The 19,058-nt window shown below is 37.2% G+C and overlaps 1 protein-coding gene across 3 annotated transcripts in view; it reads left to right on the plus strand.

Moving 5' to 3' along the window:
- The window catches only part of LOC114476186 (calcium/calmodulin-dependent protein kinase kinase 1-like), a 134,190-nt gene that overhangs the window by 63,626 nt on the left and 51,506 nt on the right, over positions 1-19,058 (plus strand). For all 3 annotated transcript variants that reach the window (XR_003675542.1, XM_028467524.1, XM_028467525.1), the window contains exons 3-4: positions 7,573-7,620; positions 10,578-10,631. Coding sequence is in view for 2 of the 3 variants with exons in the window: in XM_028467524.1 (XP_028323325.1) it covers positions 7,573-7,620; positions 10,578-10,631 (102 nt within the window). In the remaining variant the exon portion in view is untranslated. The remainder of the gene's footprint in view (positions 1-7,572; positions 7,621-10,577; positions 10,632-19,058) is intronic.

Consider the following 19,058-nt stretch of genomic DNA (forward strand, 5'->3'; position numbering starts at 1 on the left):
ATTATATTAAACAGTTTTTTCTCTTGCAAAACAAATGAAATACATGTTTGATTTAATACATGTATAAGAAATCCATTTTTTTAGTTGTGAGGGAACTTTTGCTTCCTAACAAAGTGGAATGAAACAGTTTTTAGGTCAGAGCTACAGGACTCAAAATGCCACTCACTCTGTTCTTCTTCTTCTTCTCCTCCTTCTCCTTCTCCTCCTTCTCCTCCTCGTTGTTGTTGTGTACACTGGTTAAAATAGCTACTCCTTTGTTATTCGTAAATGGATCGGCCTGAAAATTGGTAGCTATAATCTATGGATGTGTACGCATCAACGCGTTAGATTGTAATGCAGTTTGGTATGAATGAATATGATGAGACGCTTGGAGATCCTTTTTTTTAAATGGGTCCAGGGCCCACCCCCCCATTTTCCGATCATTTCTAAATTTATGGGAACATAGTCGTGTGATATATAGTTTCAAAGGTATTTCAACGTAGATTACGATTATGCCTCGCACAATTCGATTAGGGGCCCGGGGCCCACCCCCCTTTTTTAGGCAATTTCCATTAAAGTTGTTTTCTCATATATTTGTGGGTCAAATATCGCGACAGTTAGTGGTACCAAATCATTGACACGTACCAATATATGAATGGGGCCCATTACTCCATATGTGCCACAGGGTTTTTCAAATGACTACTCCACCGTTAATGCTCATTGAATAGAGCAGAAACACTGCTCTAAGAGATGAATTGAAGCACAGACAGTGCATCAGAACCTTTGATGAGCTTGTGGTTCATCTTTAAAAAAGACACAATACTTTTGTCCTGATTTGATTTTAATCAAGATAGTTGTGTAAAGAAAAATAGAAAAAAACCAAAATCAAATCTGGAGATTTGATTGGTTGTATGAGTGTGTTTCCCTGTGATGGACTGGCACCTTGTCCAGGGTGTACCCCTGCCTAGCACCCATAGGGAGCTTTTATTACACAACTACCACATTGTTTTTTGGGCAGTTTCTTTTTATTGTGAGAAGAAAATGAAATCTAAATCCCACAAAATTCCCCCAAAGTTGGTCACAAAACCAAGAAGTTTCTAAGTGAAGAACCTGCAGGATAGTAATATCTGTCACTTATTGCTTAAATGTACACATCGTTTTATAATTTTTATCCTTATAGTTTTACATTTTTATTCTTTGAATTATTTGATCTGTTAAATCTTTTATTTTGGTTGTTTTTTTCATTTTATTTTTTTTTAAATACATGTTTTTATGCTAAATTTAACATTTTATATATATATATGTATATATATATATATATATATATATATATATATATATATTTCATATCGCAAAAACTCTTCCCTTCTCTACTTTGTTTTAATCTCTGATTCTTTCTTATTTGTCATCTTTTTAATTATTTTATTTCATTACTTCTGTGTGCATTAGTTTTGTTTTGATCATTTTAACTTTTGTTAATTACTTTTATCAATATTATGTGAAGCACTTTGGTCTACAATTACATTTGTAAGAAAGCTGCTCTATAAATAAACTGTGACCGATTAAGTGATTGATTATTGATCATTTTCACGTGGAAATACAAACTCAATAATGTTGAAAGTGCTTTTTTCCACCCAAAATCACTCAAGATCAAGCTGGTCTGTATTTGTCCGTTGAACTAAAACCCCAGAGAAGTTTTTTCCACAGTATGCAAATGAGATCAATAAATCAGTGATTCTTAACTGTTTTTGGCTCATGTACCCCCTTTGTCTAACTTTTGAATCCAAGTCCCCCCTTTGTCCGATGAACAGATTTTGCTCAGAATTCTGTAAAAAACACAACTATAGATCATAATGATGGAATGAATGAGTGATAACACACATTTTAAAGAATATACTGTCATTTTGTAAATAAGGGGAAAGAAACAGTATTTAGTGTCTCCTGAATAGATTTATTTCTATAGTTTTTATCATCTCCCTCCTGGTGATGGACCAAGACTGAGCTTTATTTTCAGTTCATGTCTATCATCATTTCGTATGTTTTCTGTGTAATTTTGTGTATTTTGTTGTTGTTTGTCTGTTCTTTTTATTATTCACTATATGTTTCTCTTACTGTGTCTGTTTTTCTTGTCGTTTTTTTGTTGTTGGTATTATATTTAAATTATTCTCTCCCAGTGTGTGTGTTTTTGTTGTCATTTGGTCATTTCTGATGTTGTTTTTGTGTATTTTGTAGGGTTCCTGTGTATTTTTCTCTCATTTAGTGTGTATATGTTGTCGTTTTGTGAGTTACTGGTACATTTTTAGTATGATTATCATTTTTAACCAAAAATAAACATTATAAAATCCCATATTTTCAACAAAGTGTCTATAGTTTTGGACCCGGACCGCAGACAAACCTGACTATTTACAGTATGTAATGTTCCTGTGTTGCCACTGTGTTAGAATGGCTGAGTGGTCTAAGGCGCTAGACTCACGGATTCTTCCTTCCACTGGTGTGGGTTTGAATCACACTTTTAATATATATATATTTATTTTAACATACTTCACACGGCAAATTCCACCTTTAAAAATACATATATGAAAAAAAGAAACATTTTAGGGTCTTTCCTGGGTTAGGGTTAGGGCTAAAATAAAACTGACATAACTATAGCTAGAAGCAGCCTAAATAAAAACATAAATGGGTATATGAAGTGCATGTGTTTATTTAATATACTATACGTTGCATATTTACTGGTAATTTCACATTGCTTGTCTTTAAGTTAGACATTTACATTTTATCTTCAAAATATATTGTCTTATAATTTCTCATGCTCACTCATGTGGTTCTCTGGTATTCACTAATGACTTATTAGACACATTTGTTGCAGACTTTACATCTTTTAACACTTTTTAAAGCAGTGTTTAATTATGGAGCTTGTGATTGGCTGATTTTTCATGCTGACTTACGTCGTTCCTTCTGCTGTGGTAGACGTTAAAATCTCAGTTATTAATCTAACAGAACGTGGAATTTAGGAAGATAAACTCTGTGTCACATTTCACAACGTATTTACACCAGTTTTTGGTTTTTTTCAGCGGCACGTCTTCATTCATCATCATCTCTTCTGAGTTTTTTCTGGGTTTGTTGCTGCTGTCAGCGCTAATATCGTGAGAACTGCCACTCAGGCCATTTCAGGTGGTAGTTCTCACGAGGCTAGTGATGGCGTTCAGTTTAGTAAGGCATCATTGAATTATTATTACCGTATTTTTCTATACTATAAGGCACACTTAAAATCCTTTAATTTTCTCAAAAATCGACAGTGCGCCTTATGTATCAAATTAACATGTCAAAATATTTTAGTACAACTTTGGTAAACTATGAAGCTGCACTGCTTGATGGATTTTTGGCACTTTAGGGCTACCGTAGTCAGACGCCTCATGGAGTGATATGTACCAGTACTGTGCTTCAACATACTGAACTGAAAAAGTGAGTGTAATGTTCTGTATTTTATGCGTTAAACCTGAACAATGTTGAGAGTTATTGTTACTGAGTTGAATAAAGTTTGACTTATCTGACTATTTTGTTTCGCTTAACACTAGAAGTCCCAGGGATTTCTATATCCCCCCAGAAGTCCCAGAGCAGGGTCAAATGAACTCTAGGACCAAACTGACGACTCTGATGGCTACAATTTGCATCTATTCATTTGTAAATGAATCACCTGAGAAATCAGCAGGGGGGAGAGCCTGACTCTAACAATGGAAGTCTGGAATGTTAGGGGGAAGTGCCCTGGAAGCTAAAGTCACAATGCCCCGTTTATTAACTCGTTCTGCTTGATGCTGGGGGAGAACAAACACAGACTACAAACATTGAAAGAAACAGAGTCACCTCTTCCAACACACCTGATTCAAATGATTATCAGGCTTCTGCAGAGCTGGATGATCATTTGAATAAGGTGTATTGAAAGAGGGAAACATCTAAAACATGCTGATTAGTGGCCCTCGAGGACCGGAATTGGACACCCCTGGAATAGCCTATTGTCATGCAGCCTTTTGTGCTGTGGGGAATAAATAGCTGGCTGCTTCCACCTGCTGACACTCCACACTTATTCTACTCAAAATGCAGAGAAGATTTACCACTCAAGAAGCGTTGGAATTGATCCTGAACAAGGCAAACCCTTGTGACTCAGATGGGGAGGACATAAACCTTCAGCCAAATTCGGATTCGGACTCTGAGCTGTCTTCAGGTTAGATTTCCCAAACATCTTATTTTCATTTCCTGACTTTATTTTTATTTAAAACCAAACAAAAGAATAATTTGAATTTGTTCACATTGCAGATGACAAGACTGCTCCTCATCTGGAAAAGAGAGCTCGGTTGGAGAGTGAGCCCACAGAGACGGCGAAAGATGGCACAGTGTGGCATGAAGAACATGTGGGTACAATTCTCTGTTTCACTCCAATGGAACCGTACGCTGCAGATGGAGAGCCAACAGCAAAGGCCAGAAGAAGAATCAGGAGTCGCCTTCAGAGCTTCCTCTGTGTCATTACTGTTGGCATGCTCCGTCCCATTCAAGAATGGACTATTCAGCATGCACGGCAAACGGAGCAGACGGACTGGTTCATGATCCTCCATGAACTAATGGCATTTATTTCTGTTATTATTTTGAGGGGGGTGACCAAGGTTCCATCTCTGCGTGACAGATGGTCAGCATGCCTGGGAAACCCACTTATCACTGGAATTATGTCACGAAACCGTTTCCAAGACATCATGCGTCACCTACGATTTGATGACATGTTTACGCGCAGTGAGCGAGTGCAGACAGATAAGTTTGCTGCAATTTCGGATGTGTGGGGATCGTTTGTTACCAACTGCATCACATGCTACAACCCTGGTCGACACATCACAATTGATGAACAGCTTTTCCCATCGAAGACTCGCTGCTGTTTCCTGCAGTACATTGCAACAACAACCGCCTACACCTGGCCCTGGGAAAAGAGCTAAGTGTCAGATCAACCATTGCTGCAAGAGCAATTGCGCAACTGTGCGATGTGTTCATTGCCACAAATACACATGTGGCAAATGTAGGAGAGAGATACCGTGGCAGTGCCAAGTATGTCACGAGTCTCAATAAGAGGATGAAGGAGATTCTTCTAAATATGTGCACAGTTGCTTTGTTATTATCATTATTTTTATTTATTTTGTTTTTTTTTTTTTACACAAATAAAAACCATTGAAAACAAATCACAGTTGTTCTTTTGCACATTTCTCACACCACACTGTCATTAAAAATAAATAATTTTTGTGTTCTCTTTGGGTCAAATGACACCTCTCTGGGTTTTATAGGTAAAAAGTTCATTTGACACCTCTGTGGGACTTCTAGTGTTAATGCGTCTTATCAATAATAATAGTAATAATAACAAACCGGTGCGCCTGTTAATCAGACAAATACGGTACATTAAAATAGGGGATATTTACGGGAAAATACTAATACGGGAAGATGGCGGGAAAATACGGGAGTTTCCCGGCCAAAACGGGATACTTGACAGGTATGCACCTGAGAAGTCACATGATACATATTATTAGAAGTGACTAGTGTATTATTATCAGAAAGTGTGTTTTCTCACTATGACAGGATGGATTTTAATGAAGATGCCATGTTTTTTAATGTAAAATATGAACACACCTGAATGTGATCAAAGTGCATCAACCAGCTCAGACTGAAGCCTTTGTGTTACTTTCTGTGTGTGTGTGACACTGTGCGTACAGAGGTCCAATCAGGGCCTCACTTCCCCTGATGCTGAGTTTCTATCATTGTTCTCTCCTTTCATCCCTCTGCGTCCTATTTTTTGATATTCTTTTCATTTCTTTCCAACCAATCACATCCTGGATTTCCCAAATTCATCTTATCGTCTTTGATGTAGTCTCTGGCTCTTTTGTGTAATCCCTGCCCACCATCAGACTGTCCAATCCTTATGTCAGTGCAGTTTTACCGCCGTGTTACATAACATCACACACGCGCATGCACGCATGCACACACACACTCACACACACGCACACTTGTACAAAGAGTTTAAATCTATTGATAAATTCCAATTTCTGTCCAGAGTTGGGCTTTTACATTAGATATTATAATAAATACACTAAAGTATAAATGTACAAAGGATAAAATGACATCGTACACACCTAAGAAACCACATACAGTCATCACAACGCTATATGAATTGTAATTGAATTTTAGTCATTGAGAACGTAGTTGTGATTGACTTTCAGGGGAAAAATAATACTTGTTAATTATTTGTAATTTGAAAAAATGTTGGTTATAGTAGTCATAATTGAAATGTAATTGTAATTGAAAAATGTTATTGACCCCAACCCTGACACACACACACTTACGCACGCAGACATGCACACACGCACACAAGCACAATTAATTTTTAAATTACAATAACATCTTCAAGTATCCATGTTTAATTACAGTTCAATTATGAATACAGTGACTATCATTTTTTTCCCCAATCACAATTAAATGACAATATTTTTTTATCCCAGGAAGTCAATTACATATACGTTATCAATTATTAAAGTTCAATTACAATGAATCACAATTACTGAGCCTGAAATAAATAACCTAATAAAAGTTACAATCTCTTATGATAACGGGTCCTAAATCATTTGTAAAATACACTAAAAACAAATATCGATCATCTAGTTTCTTTCCTATGGTTTGGTTACCATATTAGGCCTCTAATCAATGAAACTATAGGTTTTTAATATGTTTATTAAATGGTAAAATGTGAGAAAGCTTGATATGAAACATGTTTTAGTAATAGTGAACTACATGTGTGTAGAACTGTACATAGAACTGTAACATGATTGCCCAGTTTTGCCTTAAATTATAATTGACAGTTTTGTAGAATTTTCACGGCAAGTACAATTACAAAGTCAATTATCTGAACTCAAATTATTATCTAATTGAAAAGTAATTGAGTTAAGATAATTGAAATTGCAATTTAATTAAACACAAAACAGTTCTTTGTGGTTCACAAATATTAAAATGTGTTTCATATTAACTTTTCCCACGACCTGTCAGTTAATTTTCATACTCATACATACAGGTGGTTAGAGTTACTCGGGTTAATGGGTTAGAGTTAGAATATAATTTTTTTTTTAATTAAATAGGGACAATACAATTTTACAGTTACAGAGTAACAGTATTGTGAATGTAACAAATATTTTATAATGCTAAATCCCAACTATTGTCCCCAGTTTATTTGTAATTGGAAAAAAGTGTTTGTTATTGTAATCATAAATGAAATGTAATTGCAAGTGGGTAATTGAAAATGTTATTGTAATTGATGACCCTGACACACACTTACGTACACACACACACGCCCTGCTACCTTCCCTTCAGGTCACAAATGTTGCTGTGGCGCTGGTTGCCATGGCACCGAAAGTCAGCCATTTAGGCAGTAGCACTCGATGGATTTGCAGACGGTAAACAGGAACTACAAATTGCATCATTAACTACGTCTAAAAAAAAAAACACACACACACACACACACACAGTTTTCTCTGCAGCTGCTCGTGTTTCCACTGATTATTCCTCTCTCTCTTACAGGATTGCATCCAGCTGAATCAATATAAGCTGAAGAGCGAAATTGGAAAGGTAAAAAAGTCCTTTGTAATCCAGTAACCAGTTTTCAGTTTGTCAACTGAAAACTTATTTCATCATCGTTTTCCTCGACTCCATTTTTTTCAGAGAAAATAACTAGATTATCACTGTTTTCTTTAAAAAAAAAAAAACAAAAAAAAAAAACACGTTATCCCCACATATACAGTAACTGCAAAGATGTTTAGAACGCAGTCCAATAAGTGTTGGAGGAATTGTGGAGACTTTGTAGGGAACCATTCTCACATATTGTGGTCACGCTCTAAACTAGGTCAGTTTTGGGAGGAGGTCTCTCGGGCCCTTAAGGAGATGTTTGGTATTGATATTCCCAAAGATCCACAGGTGATCTTACTTGGACTAAACCCAGTAGGAATAGTGGGAAGAGCTGCAGAGTATTTATGGCAAATCTCTCTGACTGCAATTCAATTCAATTCAACTTTATTTGTATAGCGCAATTTACAACAAAGTCATCTCAATGCACTTATCAAAATATAAAATTCATAATAAAGAAAGAAAAAACCCAACAAGATCCACATGAACAAGCATATAGCGACATTGGGAATAAACAACTCCCTTTTAACAGGAAGAAATCTCCGTTAGAACCAGGGTCAGAGGTGGCAGCCATCTGTGTGGACTGGTTGGGGTTAGTGGACAGAAGGACCAACAGAACAGGATAGAGAGATAGAACATCAGAACGTCCCAAACTGCCATCATCAGCTTCACGACACCTGAAACAGAGCAGAGAGAGAAGGACGAGGAGAAGACACTGACTGCAGAACAACATGATACATTATTATCAAGTCAGCCTGTTTTGGCCTTGGGCCTCACTCCCAGTGGCTGAGTCAGCACTTATTATAAAGGTGAGTAAATGCAACCGTTCACAGATGAGCCCATGTCCGCTCTAGGTTGTGTTATGATTCAGCTCTAAAATGTATCACCATCAACTGGATGAAGGTGGAGCCACCTACCTATCACCTGTGGATCCAAAGAATGTGGGATATTTATACGATGGAGCAGATAACCTACTCTCTGAGGCTCCAAAAACATATTTTTGATAAAAGATGGAACCCCATGATAAAACTGCACATTCATTGAGGAGAAACAAAAAAAAAAACACTCATTTCATATTTGTTTCCAAAACCAAAATGAAAAAACGCCTTGTTTTTCAAATTCAAGCTCTTTTGCTACAGTACAGAAAACGAAAAACTCCTCAATCAAACTACAGAACTACAGAATTTTTCCCATATTTTTTTTTAGCATCACAACTGTTTTTATCCTCTTTCTGTAAACAAAAGTGGTTTACATCAGTATATTTAACTTTTCCTGGTTTTTTAGAGCAACCAAAAACAGCACAAGTTGTAATTTTGACTGAAAAAAGCTGCTAAATCATATAAAAATCAGGCTGAATGTTTCACTCCAATAGAAAACAATGTTTATAGGCAGTGTGACATCATCAATGGCGTGATTTTAAGATGGCGTAACACAGGCTCTATAACTGTAAAGTCGTCCCATTTTTAAAAGGCAATTAAATGAATTTAGTACTTTGTTAGGCATTGATCCTCTAATGAGTTAAGTTAAAAGATTTTAGGTCAGATTTATAAAAACAGTGGAGGATCGTCTTAAAGGTGATTAAAGTGTTAAATCACAGCTAATATATTGTAGTTTGTGGAGGAATAAATAAAACCTGGATTAAAATGTTTTGATCACGTGTGACCTTTGAGTTGTAAAGTGTATGAAAACCAGCTGGGTTTTGGTCAATTATGATTGTAATTGCATAATTGATAATTAATTACAATTATTGCATAATTATCATTGTAATTTGAAAAATCTGTTGCTGCTATAATCGTAATTAAATTGTAATTGAGTTTAGATAATTGACTTTGTAATTGTAATAGCATGACTATTTTATGAAAATTGTCAATTATAATTTAATGCAGAACTTGGGAATCATGTTACAGTTCTATGTACAGTTCTACACATATGTAGTTAATAAGATATGTTTCATATCAAGCTTTCCTACATTTTACCATTTGAAAAATATCTAAATCGCGGCCTATACAGACACAATAAATGCTCAGACACCCAATATTAAAACCTATATTTTCATTGATTAGGAATTCTAACAAGGTAACCAATAGATAGGAAATAAATGAGATAATAGATATTTGTTTTTAGTGTATTTTACAGCTGATTTAGGACCTGTTATTATAGGAGATGCTAACAGAAAGCTAACACAAGAGGAAGGTTAACTTTTATTAAGTTATTTATTTCAGGCTCAGTTATTGTGATTAATTGTATTTGAACTTTAGTAATTGTGAACGTAATTGTAATTGACTTTCTGAGGACAAAAAATTATTATTTAATTGTAATTGAAAAAAATACTGGTCATTGTAATCGTAATTGAATTGTTATTGAACATGGATAATTGAAGACGTAATTGTAACTGAAAAATGTAATTCAGCCCAACCCTGAAAACAAGTGGTGAAAGAATTAAATTCACGTTAGTTTGTTCCAACCTGCTCTGGTTTAAAAAAGAATGGGAAAATTATTTCTGATGTTTCAGCTGATGTATTAGAGTAAATGTTAACTAAAAAACACTACAGGTGAACGCACAGGTGTGTGTGTGTGTGTGTGTGTGTGCGTGCGTGTGTGTGTGTGTGTGTGCGTGTGCGTGTGCGTGTGCGTGTGCGTGTGCGTGTGTGTGGGGGGGTGGAAACAGAGCTGCAGTGATGACATTTTGCTCGTGTCGTGCATCCGTCTGTTTAAGTTAAGCTTCAGGATCCTGACGTACGTGTGTGTGTGTGTGTGTGTGTGTGTGTGTGTGTGTGTGTGTGTGTGTGTGTGTGTGTGTGTGTGTGTGTGTGTGTGTGTGTGTGTGTGTGTGTGTGTGTGTGTGTGTGTGTGTGTGTGTGTGTGTGTGTGTGTGTGTGTGTGTGTGTGTCGTCCCTCTGCAGGGCTCCTATGGGGTGGTCAAACTGGCCTATAATGAAGATGACGAGAAGCATTATGTAAGTGAGACAGTCACTTCTTTCAACTGAACACACACACACACACACACACACACACACACACATCTCTAAGCTCTCAGTCTGCCTTCTCTGTCTAGACACAGGACGAGTGTTATTGATTTAACTTTTCGTACTTGTTGTTTAGCTCAGTCTCGCCTTTTTGAACTGCATCAGTTAAGAATTCTTAAAGTGTCTGTGAGACCATCACAACTTATACTTTTCATAAAGTACATGATGTAAAATAACCTATTTAACAGTAAAAAGATGTATTTATTACATTGTTATCATAAACCAGGGGTGTCAAACTCATTTTAGTTCAAGGGCCAAATAGGGAGCAGTTTATCTTAAGTGGGCCGCAGATTTTCGGCGGGAAAATTAGTAATTGAATCATTATTGTGCTCTAGTTTACACTTTCACATATAAATACATTATAAAATATATATAGCACCCATAATATCTAAGCAATAAGTGACAGATGACCCTTATTTGATTTTACAACCCATTTTTAATTTAAAGAAATTTGTAGGATTTGGGAAAAATGTAGTTACTTTAACAATTTAAGATTAAAAATGAGCCCTGCTAATATTATCGTTTAATTAAAATTGTGTATTAATTTGGAGATATGTACGACTGAATTACTTGGTAATTTACACAGGGATTCATGGTTTCTATGCCTCCAAATTGGGCGCTCTAATGGGCCGGATTTGGCCCCCGGGCCTTGTGTTTGACACAGAAACCAAGGGTTTTTAACAGTACTTCATTTATAAATCATCAGGTACAGAACAAACGCCTGTTGTTGTTCCGGCAGTAAGAGAGAGACAAAAATGTCACAGAATACGTTTTTTTAAAGCGCCTTTTTCTAACTCAATGGGCCGTTAATATCACGTGAACACAAACAACCAATTAACCTAAATGTTTGATAAAAGAATGATGAATCAGCGTTAAAGAAGCACAGACAATCGCTCATTACGGAGCACATCATCTCTCTCTGTCTGAGTGACAGCTGTCAAATCTGCCATATTTCAGCACCAAGGACAGCGTGAAAACACCGCTAATTTAGCCACAAAGGTCACTAAAGTTTCAGAACACAAAAACCCACAAGTACAAAACATTTATAAATGTTTACACTAGGGCTGGACAATTTTGGAAAATAATCTAATTGCGATTTTTTCCTCAATATTGCGATTATATTTTTTCAAGGGCCTCTGGTCATGTATTTTTCAATGAACACAAGCAATAAATCAATATGTTTCATAATAAACAATTTCATATTTATTTAAACTTTAAATAAATATAAAATATGAATTTTAAAGCACAGATTACAACAATAAAGCAAACCAATCTGTGGCTTTACCTCTTCCACATATCTAACTAACTTCATGTTTCATGAAACATGTAAACATGTGGACAGAACTTCTTAAAAACACTCTGAACTTAACAGAACAGAACAAGACAGGACAAGAAAAATTTTAAAAATTGCAGCCTGTGCGATTAGAAAATTGCGTTTTATATTGCGATAATATCGCTAATGCAATTAATCGTTTAGCCATAGTTTACACCCATAAGGCCAGAACTCCTTTAATGAATCATCAGCACAGCAGAAAATGAAAATATAACATGTGCTTACCTTTTATTTGTCAAAAAAGCCAAAAACTTTTTTCCATATTTCACAGCCGAGGCCTGTCTTGTCTTTCATAAACCTAGAGCAGCAGCTCATCTTAGCTTAGAGCTGAGCCTCTGTCTCAGTGTCCATAGCAGAACTTTCACTGTCGTTTCCTTCTCTTCTGTCTGTCCCTGAGTCCTCCTCATGTCCCATGGATAGTTCTCCTCCTGTTGGAGGCAGGTTCTCCTGCATTAGCATCTTTGCTACAGGTGTTTCTACGCACTACGCTAACTGCTGCTGTGCTGCTGCTGTTTTCTGCGATTTCCACAGAAACAACCTTTACCTCAGGCTTAGCTTCACTTATTGGTTTAAAAAAGCTCTTTAAATCCAACTGCCATTTTTTAGCCATTTCCTACCTTCTTCCAAGATGACAGAGAAACGATTTTTGCGCAAAATCACAATTTTGATGTAGCGTGGGTGTGGCCTGACTTTCCCTTCTCTTCCTCACTCACGCTCAGTTTTTACATTACATTTTGTGTGTACTGTACATTACAATGACATTCCCAGTTATTTAAACTCAATAAAAGACACAGTTGTCCAAATATAATAGTTAAACATTTAATCATAACACCTAAAAGCAAATGAGGCGCTGGATCCAATCAAATAAGTGCCGGTCAAAATCTGGGAGGAGCCAGATCTTACTCTGACAGGATCCGACCCAAACTAAGCTCTGGTGTTTAACATGGTCTGCATGACTTGGCTATGTGCCAGCTCAGATATGTCACACATTTCCTTCGTTTGATGGTTGTAGATCATCTTCATATAATTCTTCCTTTTCTTTCAAATCCAAAATAAATAAAAAACATCTGCGATAAAATCACTGGAGGACGCCATTGTTTCATTTACAAAATCCCATGTAACCATGGCGACGTGTCACCTTTTTACGTCACTTCTGCTCTCTGTTGGTCCGCCTCATGTCAGAAATGGATTCAAATTGATCACCATTATTGTCTTTTAACCCCGAACAGACATGTCCAAACGTTCTAATATTTGCTCTTTACATTCATCAGTAAAACATCTGGATAATTACATGTATGGTTGAAGCACCAATAGGGCCAAGCCTTATAATCCATTTAGAAGAATGGTTTTACTCTTTCCGCTTTGTCACCATTATTTTAAGCATTGTCATTGTTCATTGTTTGTTTAAATACCATCTGTTATTTGCCAAAGCCAAACACACACAGCGTCAAACTAAGTGAAGGATGATCCTAATGTAAATATAGTGAGAAACCCTGTACAGGGATTAAAATATTTGTTGTTTGATATTTGACTGTTTATTAAAAAAATGAAACAAGATGATGAAAGTGCAAAATACTAAAATACTTTTCAAGGAGAATTCGTCAATGTATGGAAATCCAAAAATAATCTAAAACTCTGCCTTTTTTTCTTCTTTCTTTCTATTTTTTACCATCAAACCATTATTTTCAAGCTTGGATTGTTTATTGTTTGATTTATTTTAATAATAACATGTAATATAACAATGAGTTAAATATAAACAAGGTGGATGTCTTAGATCTGAAGTGGGCAACTGTTATTACACATTATTAACTTTCATTTCAGCATTTAGACTAATGACCAATAGGACAGAACAAAGCTTATTTTCAGTAGTTAAGGACTACAGGTAACACTTAGGCAAGCCAGACAAATCCCCCTGTGGTGTCACACATGCACAGAGCTGGTTTGGAACGGTCCGAGCTGGCCTTATGAGTACACCCTTAGGGGCGGATTCACTAAGATCTGAAATAAAGGGTGGTGAACCAGTTGTGTCCTTAAATCCTTTGGTGACACAGTTTCCTCACCTGCTGCGAGGAATTCATTAAGATTGCAGCAATGATTAGTGCACGTGCAGAAGTGGTGGAGACCGCCCTATTGAAATGAACGTTTTGCTTGTTCAATGTGGATGATTGATCTACCATTGATCTGAGTTAATACAGCAACACAGTCTGTCAATCAGTCTGCACCATTTGAAGATGATCTACTGATCATCATCCAGCAGGTCTGACCTCCTGAGTAGCGCTGTGTCACCACACTCTCATATGTGAACATTGTGTCATCACTGCGTAAATTACTCATCTGATCAGCTGACTCTGGCCTGATGCTCCTTCCATCAACGTGACGCTAGAGTTTGACGGTCAAAACATCACTGAAGCGGTATGTCCATAGCGCGCACAGCATTCTCTCTCCAACGCAGTGTCACCAGTACTCACCCTTTATTTTCTCATTCAGTGGCTGTTAATATTGACTATTGTTTTATTTGAATTATTTTCTTATACTAGAAAGGTTAACTTGAGCCTTTTTTTCCATCTCCGCTGTGTTTTGTGTCAACATTTACTGCAGCTGTGTGTGTTTGCACCTGCATGTCAGTTGTGCTATTTTCCGGTGCTAATACAATCACTGCAAACAGTTCCAGATTTGATGAATTACATTGCGCCCACTGCATTAATTTATTTGCATGTCCTCCCATTTTTTTGTGCCCCTTAAGAGATTCACCTCCCAGAGGGAAACACGCTAAATGGACTGAGGGCGCATTGTGACGCGCTGAAGCCGCGCAATCCTCATTCCCTGGAGTTTGTACTCCTTATTATCGAGTGGAGTGACGTTTGCACACATTTTAATACCCCTAAGTGAATCCGCCCCTCAGAGTTTCCACTTCGGCCTGCAGGATCAAGTAAAAATGACTAATTCAACTACCATAATTCAGTCGTAGATATTTCAGCTCCTACAAATACACAAATTTAATGGAACTACACAATATCTGCAAGGCCTCACATGCTTATGTCACGATAGTGGAAACAAAACAAAAAACTCTACATTTTATCCCACAATATTGCCTAAGTTAACGTATTTTGTGGCGATCCCACATGGACTGATATCTTATAGCTTGGATGTTGTCAGTAATGTGAGTGTGAGTGGTCCCTGCGATGTACTGGTGCCCTGTCCAGGGTGTACCTTCGCCTAGCGCTCAGTGTATGCCAGAGATAGGCACCGGCAGACCCCGCGACCCTGAAATACAAGAACAAGCGGGTCTGAAAATGGATAAATGGATGGATATTGTTGGTGCTTCACATACTCTACTACACGTGTCAAACTCAAGGCCCATGGGCCAAATACAGCCCTTTGGACCATCCAATTCAGCCTGCAGGAGAAAGTCAAAATGACAGAGAAAATATGAATCATTGTGTGAATGAAACTCAACACTCCTGGTGCTGATATCGCATGATTGCATTCATTTTTAATGTTAGAATCCTTCAATTTTCCACAAATTATGACATAATATTTCCCTCAATCAAATAAAAATTGGTCTCAAAATCTAGGAAATGTAAAGTGAAAATCCTGTTGGGACTGTTATCTGTCACTTATTGCTTGGATATGGTCGGTTTCTTACTTATTTTCTGTTTTATGTATATGTAGAAGTACAATCTAAGCCACAATTATGTTGAAATGAATCAATTTCCAGCATAAAATCTGTCTCCCATTTAAGATCAAACTGCTCCACAGTATATTTGGACCCTGAACTAAAATGAGTTTGACCCGTTTTGTACAAATAACATCATGACTTTTTTATAAACACCTTAATCTGATTTAACTGTTGGTATCAGTTTTCTTGTGATTTAGCTAAACTATCATGTTAACCCAATCCGATTGATTATATTTCATTGTAACCAAAGTTGAGAAGATCTGATGGAAAGATTTTGTACCAGAAATACGCACTCGTTGTGGAAACCTACTTCCTGTTGCGGTCAGGGCAACGGGTAAACAAGCAACGAGCAAGAGTTGTTGTAGCGTACCGGGCTGTACTTGTAATGCCCAAAAGCATCCTTATCTATTGTTCCACTCCTTCCCTGTTTACGTTGAAGCTGGACCAAAATGGGTTCAGTCTATTTGGTGCGATGAAGGACCAACGTTTATGATTAAAAGGGAAGTTCAATGTCTGCAGCAGACATTTCACACCAGAAGACTACGTCTTGAAGATGACAGTTTGCCGCTTGAAACCAGTCTGTCCCTAGCCTCTTTCCTTGGAACGATTACACCTCTAAAGTAAAAAGGAAGTCTGTGTGTGAGCGGTGCCAAAATCGGAAGCTGTTAACGTCGGTAGGAGTCGAGGTAAAAGAAATTGCAAAGAAAGCTTTGAAACTGGACCATGATTATGCGACGCCACCGCCCGCTGGTAAGAAATTCCACCTCCTTTAACGTTGACGTTAAGTCTTCATGGTAGAGTGGTGTGTTGTCTACTTTAATCACTCTAACAGTTTGTCAGCCTCATATCACTGTGCCTAATTCCCTTGCAGGGGCGGAGCTTCAGGGGGGCTGGGAGGGCGGAACGCCCCCGGCACCGGCTCTGATTTGTTCTGCTGCTGTTCCCTAGCTATGTTGTTGTGCAGCGGACACACTAAGGATTTGTCATTCTAGTTAACAGTTCAGTAACAGTTAGCCTGATTGCTCTCTAATGTTACTTACCTTGATACTTATGGACAAATTCTTTGTGGAAAAATGTGTATCTTTTATCCAGTTTCTTCTTCTTGGTGACGGAATTTTCCTCCGCGACTTTTGCCACGTCGGCAAAAGCAAATTTTTGGTTAATCCGTGAGAGAAGTTGTGTAGACTCTCTGATCCGTTTCTGATCCCGGCATTCTGCTGTGTTGACATTTGACCAGAAGTCCGCATACACTACGATTGTGTATTTCTGGTTATTGTGAGAAAGGTCTATAATCTGCTTTAACAAACACTGCATTAATGTGGGTCAGCAGGGACTCACTGTTGTGTGAAATTGGTGAAGGTCACCTGATTTAACCTTGAATCTGTGATTAGAAACGGTTTTATTTCCTCTAAAGTCAAGGTGCCGCTCACACTCCGTGTTTACTCGTAGATCAGAGAGATAAAAAATGACTGGCAGGGTCCACAGCTTCACTGAGGGAGCCACTTCCTGTTTAAACCCTCATGTCCACCTCCTCCACAGCTATAAACTGGCTGCTGTTTATTTTTTATGGACGTTGTGGGCTTTTTTCCAGGTTTCATAACGACTGATAAAAACCCTCCTCGGTTTGAAGAGCAGATCAATCAAAGTGTGTGTTTAGAGCTGAAAGCCATGAATCACTGTCAGCATCCTGTCTGTTAATGAACTCTGCTTAGTGTGTTTGTGATGAGCGTCACAGAAACTTCATGGTTGATGTAATACATTTATTTATTGACTCTATAAGTGGGGGTTTCTTCATTTCCCAATACTCTTTCACGCACACAGATATGCAATGGCAGCACAATAATGAAAGTATTGTATTCTACCAGGACGTGAGCATGTTAGCCCCTTAGCTTTTTAATCTCTAGAATAAGGAAGTGTTTTAAGGTTTCTAACGCAGAGTTTTCCTTGAAAAACCAGTGAAAACTTTATTACATGAGGGTCATTTCATGTCATTTCAACAAATGGGCCACACAAATTCTGAAAATTTTACCAATTGTTCCGTGATTATTCAATAAGCACACATTGTATGTTTTTAGTTTGATTGGATGAATACTTTTTGAGATATGGACAATTTAGTAAAGGGGGGTCCTTACTTTTCTTCCATTTTCATCTTCCAATATCTCAGGAACTACATCATATAGGAAACTGAAATTTTCTATAGTAATACAGCTCTACATACCCTCTTAGAATATACAAAAATATCTGATATACACCCTATCTGGTGGATATGCTAACCCCTCAAAATTGGAAAAAAGAAAAATAAGGACACAAAAATCGACACATACCCCCCTCTCTAAATTGTACATATCTCAAAAAGTATTCATCCAATCAAACTGCAAATTTACAGTGTTGAAATTGAATAATCACAGGAAAAAAAAAACAAAACATCTGAATACCTTTAGGCCAAAGTGCGTGGGATGTCCTGAAAATGTGTCGGAATGACTGGAATGACTATAGTATCAGAACTGAAAAACTTCCCTTTTTTATTCCCTAAGAGACAATGTTCTATAAACGAAGAAAGACTAATATTTACACTATAAATTAAAACAGAGAACAGATTTTTTTCTTACATTCCCTCATGCAGTTATGAGCCAGTGAAAATAGTACAAAAAGTATTTTTTTAAATTTCAAGAGCATGTCACCCAAGAACCAATGCATATATGTGACTAATCATTAGTGATGTGAACAGTCTATGTTCATAGCTCTATGCTGATCTAATTACAGGGAGCTGAGGCGTATGCTAAGTTCTTTACTGAAGGCCTAAACATGTTCTAGACCCAAACCCTGAAAAAACTTCTTTTTCCAAATTTGAGGAGCTGGTATGTCCACCACATATGATGTATAGCAGATATTTTTATATATTCTGAAAGAGTAGGTGGAGCTGTGTTACTATACCACATTTTAGTTTCCTATGTGATGTAGTTCTTGAGATATTAGAAGCTGAAAATGGAAAAAAATAAGGACGCACTAAAATCCACACATACCCCCCTCACTAAATTGTCCATATCTCAAAAAGAATTCATCTGATTAAACTAAAAATGTACAGCATGTCTATTGAATAATCAAGGAACAATTGATAAAAAAAAATCTGAATTTTTAAGACAGAAGTGCGCGGGATCTCCTGGAAATGTGTTGAAATGACATGGAATGACTCATTAAGGATTTAGTGTTGAGACTCTGAGGCTCCCCTGATGTTCCACTGCTGGTTCCACTGCTGGTTCCACTGCTGGTTCCACTGCTGGTTCCACTGCTGGTTCCAGAGCGCTGCACTAAGTGAAATCAGCAGTTATCAGACCTGGGTTAGCCT

The sequence above is a fragment of the Gouania willdenowi genome, chromosome 14, assembly GCF_900634775.1.
Source record: "Gouania willdenowi chromosome 14, fGouWil2.1, whole genome shotgun sequence".
Taxonomy (NCBI): Eukaryota; Metazoa; Chordata; class Actinopteri; order Blenniiformes; family Gobiesocidae; genus Gouania; species Gouania willdenowi.